Source organism: Pteropus alecto, unplaced genomic scaffold (genome assembly GCF_000325575.1).
Source record: "Pteropus alecto unplaced genomic scaffold, ASM32557v1 scaffold24, whole genome shotgun sequence".
NCBI lineage: Eukaryota > Metazoa > Chordata > Mammalia > Chiroptera > Pteropodidae > Pteropus > Pteropus alecto.
In genome coordinates this window covers 2,777,307-2,782,001 of record NW_006439192.1, presented here as the reverse complement: position 1 = coordinate 2,782,001, position 4,695 = coordinate 2,777,307, and the positions used below count along the sequence as shown (strand labels likewise).

Here is a 4,695-nt window from a genome sequence, read left to right as displayed (position 1 = left end):
ATAAGTAATAGCAGTTTACTACAAACTCATTCAGGGATTAGAAAAAGAGGGAAGACTTCTCAGCTTGTTTGATGAGGCCAGCATAAACTTGATGCCAAAACTGACAAGGATATTACAAAAAAATTATGGAACAATCTCAGACACACACACACACATACACAAGCTCACGCACGCACGCGCACGCACACACACACACACACACATTTTTCAAACTAGGCATAAGGGTAGATGGAACAGGCATGTGAGACCAGGCTATTGTCATTATTTTCTCCACATGTCCTTCATTTCACTCTTCAGAAGAACAACCTTGTGCTTCTGAGACAGAAAAGGAGTGTGTCTTTTTTATTGGAAAGAAGGCAACACAATAGGAGACGTACCCTTCTGAAGTCATGTATATTTATTAAATCCCACCAGAGAAGTGATGCTCTCTTTTTCAAAATTCATCATAGTACTCTCTACTAGTAGTCTTCCCTTCCATGCTTGTGTGTGGTAACTGAGTGAAATGGGAAAAGTAGAAGAAGCATGAGTCAGACACTGCTAGGTTCAGTCCCGGCTCTCCATTTATTGGCAAGGTGATAACGGGTAAGTTACTTCTCTCTGAGCCTTAGTTTTCTCATATAAATAAAATAATTGGTCAATAGTATTTATCTTGAAGTAGGGAAGGGGATTAAATGAGATAATAGATATGAAAATGCCTAGCACAAATTCTGGCACATAAAGATTTATACGTGCACATAGAAAGACAGATTTTTCTGAAGCTGGAGATACTGTCTGCATTAGTTATTTACATGGTTATGCCACTTAAAGTCACCATTGACTACCTTTTTCTATGTACTAAGAGCAATAAATGCACACCCCTAAAAGGTTATTATTTATTGTTGCAGCTTCTTGTAATGTGTCTGTGTGTACATCACATGCATTTTAATTAGGATGTATATGCTGCCTTTTAAAACATACTAGTTAGAGAGATGATGAACAGACTACTTTTGGGGGCAGGGAACAGCAATGTCCACTAATCAATATAAGCACTCTAGGTACTTCATAACAAATCAGAAAAAATCTTTTTGAAGAATTGTCTTGATAAAAAAGTGCTCTGGGGTATATCAGAGTAAAGCAAGTCATAAAAGTGTCTTTGACTCATGAGATGGCATAATATGGATGAAAAGGAAGAGTCAGTAAAAACTCTGGGCTTGCATTTCCTCACCTAAGCCAGACCCCCTGTGACTTTTGTCTTTAAAATATCCTTGCAAAACATTTCCTTACCTGGAATATACCTTCCCCATATCTCTGCCTCGAAAATTGTTACTCATGTTTCAAAATCACACATTCATTCAATCGAAAATGTCTATAAAGCCCTTAATATGTACCAAGAATTGTGCAAGTCATCGGAGTTTCAACGGTGAGCAGAATCAGACTGTGACCTCTTCCTTACGTGCTCAGCCTCTGCACCAACGTCCTGTAAAGCTTGCCCTGATTGCTCCCTCCCTGGTCTCAGAACTCTGGCTGTCCACATGGTATTAGAGAACACTCTGTGTGTTTACATGGATGCCTCTCCAGCCTGGCAGGCAGCTCTACAGAAGTTAGGCCTGAATCACTTCATCTCTTCCCCCTCAGTGCACACCTCAGAGTCTGACACATAGTGGACACTCAATAAATGTTTGTTGAATAAATCATTTGTAATTCATGAAGCCTTGGTACAGTCAAATCTGTTAAATAATTTTGCTAATAAATATGAGAGAAAGGAAAACAATTATACTCAGGAAAATTATACTTTTTTGAGATATCCCATGTTTTTTCCTGTTTTATTAGATTTTATTAGCAGTCCTAGTAGCTACTTAAAATATATCTATCTATGAAGTTAATGTCATTGATTTTTAAAGAGATGCACAGTATAAATATAGGTAAAATTATGCCTGATTAGCTTTTTCAAGTTTAAAATCATGAGAATTTTTGAAAAAATAATAAGATGAGCTTCCATTTAATTGGAAATAATTATGTATGTAAATGATTTAATATATGAGAAAATTTGTTAGGTTTTTATACTAATCAACAATATTCATCTAGAAATGGAAAATGGTAGAAGACATTCATAAAATCTGACTTAACGACACTGAGGTCAGAATATCCTCTAAACAGAGATAACATTGTTTATTTAAAAACACTTTGTATAGATCTAAAACTTTCCTGACATTTATAAAAATGTGCTAAACTGTCCCTGAAAAATGAAAAAAAAACCCTGTCATTATTTGTGCCAAAAAAAAAGTAGAAGAAGCCATTCTTCAAGTAGAGCTAAGTGGACTCCAGAGGCTTTAGTAGCATAAATATCAAGGGAACTTTGGAGATAAAGAGATATAGTTTCCATCTATGTATTTAAATAATTAAAATGTTTAGCCTTTAATCATCATGCTCAAAATCACATGCAAAAGGACCGAAGATTGAAAGTATGAAAGTACCTACTTGGTCTGATGTTTAGATCCTTTCAGGTGGGCATGATACTGTTCTATTGAGTTTAGAGAGACACTGCAGATGGTACATCTATAATTGCGCCTCAGACCTGTAGATGACAGACAGACCTGATTAGCTGCATCTTTGTCATCAACTACCTGAATGAATCCTTAAATCTCCAAAAGTTCAGGGACAGAGTATCTTGGAGGTTATTTGGTGCACCCCACCACCACCAACACTTCAATCCTTCCCTCCAAGCCCAGTTGACAGGTCCCTTAGTGGAAGTATGACTGTGACTATGTTAGAAGCAGCCTGCTCTATTTATGGATGATGGATATTATTTGAACATACTTTTTTGAGGTAAAATGTTTCTGGACATTTTATGATCCAAATGAAGAAGCATTCTATTTTTTCCTCAAGGCATATACACATGCTAAGCTGTCATATCTGCAATAAAATTTGAGACTCCAGGGAAAAACTATCTCAATTCCTCTTTCACATCTATTCTGACAGCAGAATCAGAAATCATTCATTTGGGGAATTGTTCCAGGATCATCTTATAAAATGTAAATACCAGGAGAAGGACAATATATTAATCTAATTCACATAAAAGCCTACTTTCTACCAGAGAGTTTAAAAGAAAGTTATTCATTCGTTTATTCATTTAATTAATTCATTAATAGAGTATCGACTTTGAATTAGGCATTACAAATTCCAAGATGAATAAGATACCCTTTGCTTTCAAGGAGTAAAATCTGATTCCTTTGTCATACTGACTCATCTAGAAACAAATATGTTAGAAAGCAGTTTTAACCAAACTTTAAACATTTGTCATGGCTCAGAGACCCACATGGAACATATTCCTTTTGACAGTGTGTTCCTTCAGAGTAAGGAGAAAAGTAAACTCAGAGTCATGATCTGAAACTTTGGATTAAAATTCTGGCTTGTGTGATTTAGGCTAAATCATGTCATCTCTTCCTGGCTTCAGTTTCCTCATCTACAAGATTAAGACAAGGCTATTCACATTACAAGAATTAATATAAGAATTAAGTGAACAAGATTTAGTAAAATGCTTAGCAAGTGAGAGTTGTTAATAATTTTGCTCCAAAATTCTATGTCTTACCATTGCAAAAGTCAGGGTGCTAAATAATTGTATCATTTTTTTCCCTGATGAACACCTAGTATTCCATTTCTAAGAGACAAAATCATTCTTATTTTCCTAAAAAGAAAATAATGCACAGTGTTGGAAGAATTTTGTAGCCTGCTACCTGGTGACTTTATACAAATTATCTGACTTCTCTGTAGTTCTGTTTCCTTATAGGATTGTGGGAACAATAGAGTGTGATAAAGCCTGTATGAAAAAGTGTCTGGCACGTAAGAAGTGATCAACATAATTATTAGTATGATTTTAAAGAGATGTTAAAATGGAACACTTTAAGTCCCAAAGTCCCAGATGAAGCCCTGAATTGTAGCCTTAAGACATAGATGCTAACTACATCCACATTGCTAAAGTGAGGTATGAGAGCCCCAGTTTAGGACATCTAAAGGAAGACGTCAAGCACCAGCTTCCAACGAGTTGGAGTTTAACTTACCCTCCTCCACGCAAGATGGGGAATCCCTCTCTTACCTCAAACCCATGGTAAAAGGATTAAATGAACTACCTAGAGAGTTTGAGGAGTGCCTGCTTACACTTAGCAATGTACTGGACATTTTATACCACCTACAAGATCCAAAGGGCTAGAGACTAACGGCAAAGGAAGGGAGGTGTCAGGATTGAGCACAGACTGTATTCCCAAAGTTTGTCAGAGCAAAAGATATATTTCCCACAGACGACATGAATAACATATATGAGAGGAGCTGGTTTGGCGATATCTTAGATAGTGGAGTCGGGGGCAATGAGATTGCATCAGAATGATGCTAGAAGTGTGTATCTGAATATCTAGGGTCTTAAAGTGATCCCAGAGGGAATATTTAGCTCATATCAAGTAATGGCTACTAAACAGTCTTGAGATCCTTTTTGAAAAGAGTCAGTTTGCAACCCCTGCCAAGTCAGGCAGCACCTGTGCTAGCTTTGTATATATATCTATTCTGCAAACTTTTAGCCTCTTTGCCCTTCTATCCTGATACCATGCATCTTTCAGCCCTGGAGGAACCTGGAACGACCTGCTGAGGTAAAGGAAGAAAAGCAAAATCCCAGAAGAAAGGCAAAAGCCCCAGGTAGAGGAAAAGAGAGGAGCCTACTGCCCTCTC

The 4,695-nt window shown here is 36.9% G+C and overlaps 1 protein-coding gene across 1 annotated transcript in view; it reads right to left on the bottom strand.

Moving 5' to 3' along the window:
* Positions 1-387: 387 nt before the first annotated feature.
* ZMAT4 (zinc finger matrin-type 4) overlaps positions 388-4,695 on the bottom strand; it is a 264,020-nt gene continuing 259,712 nt past the window's right edge. Inside the window, exons 6-7 of the mRNA XM_006916459.2 lie at positions 2,458-2,554; positions 388-493 (exon numbers count right to left, since the gene is read on the bottom strand). Of these exons, the coding sequence (XP_006916521.2) occupies positions 388-493; positions 2,458-2,554 (203 nt within the window). The remainder of the gene's footprint in view (positions 494-2,457; positions 2,555-4,695) is intronic.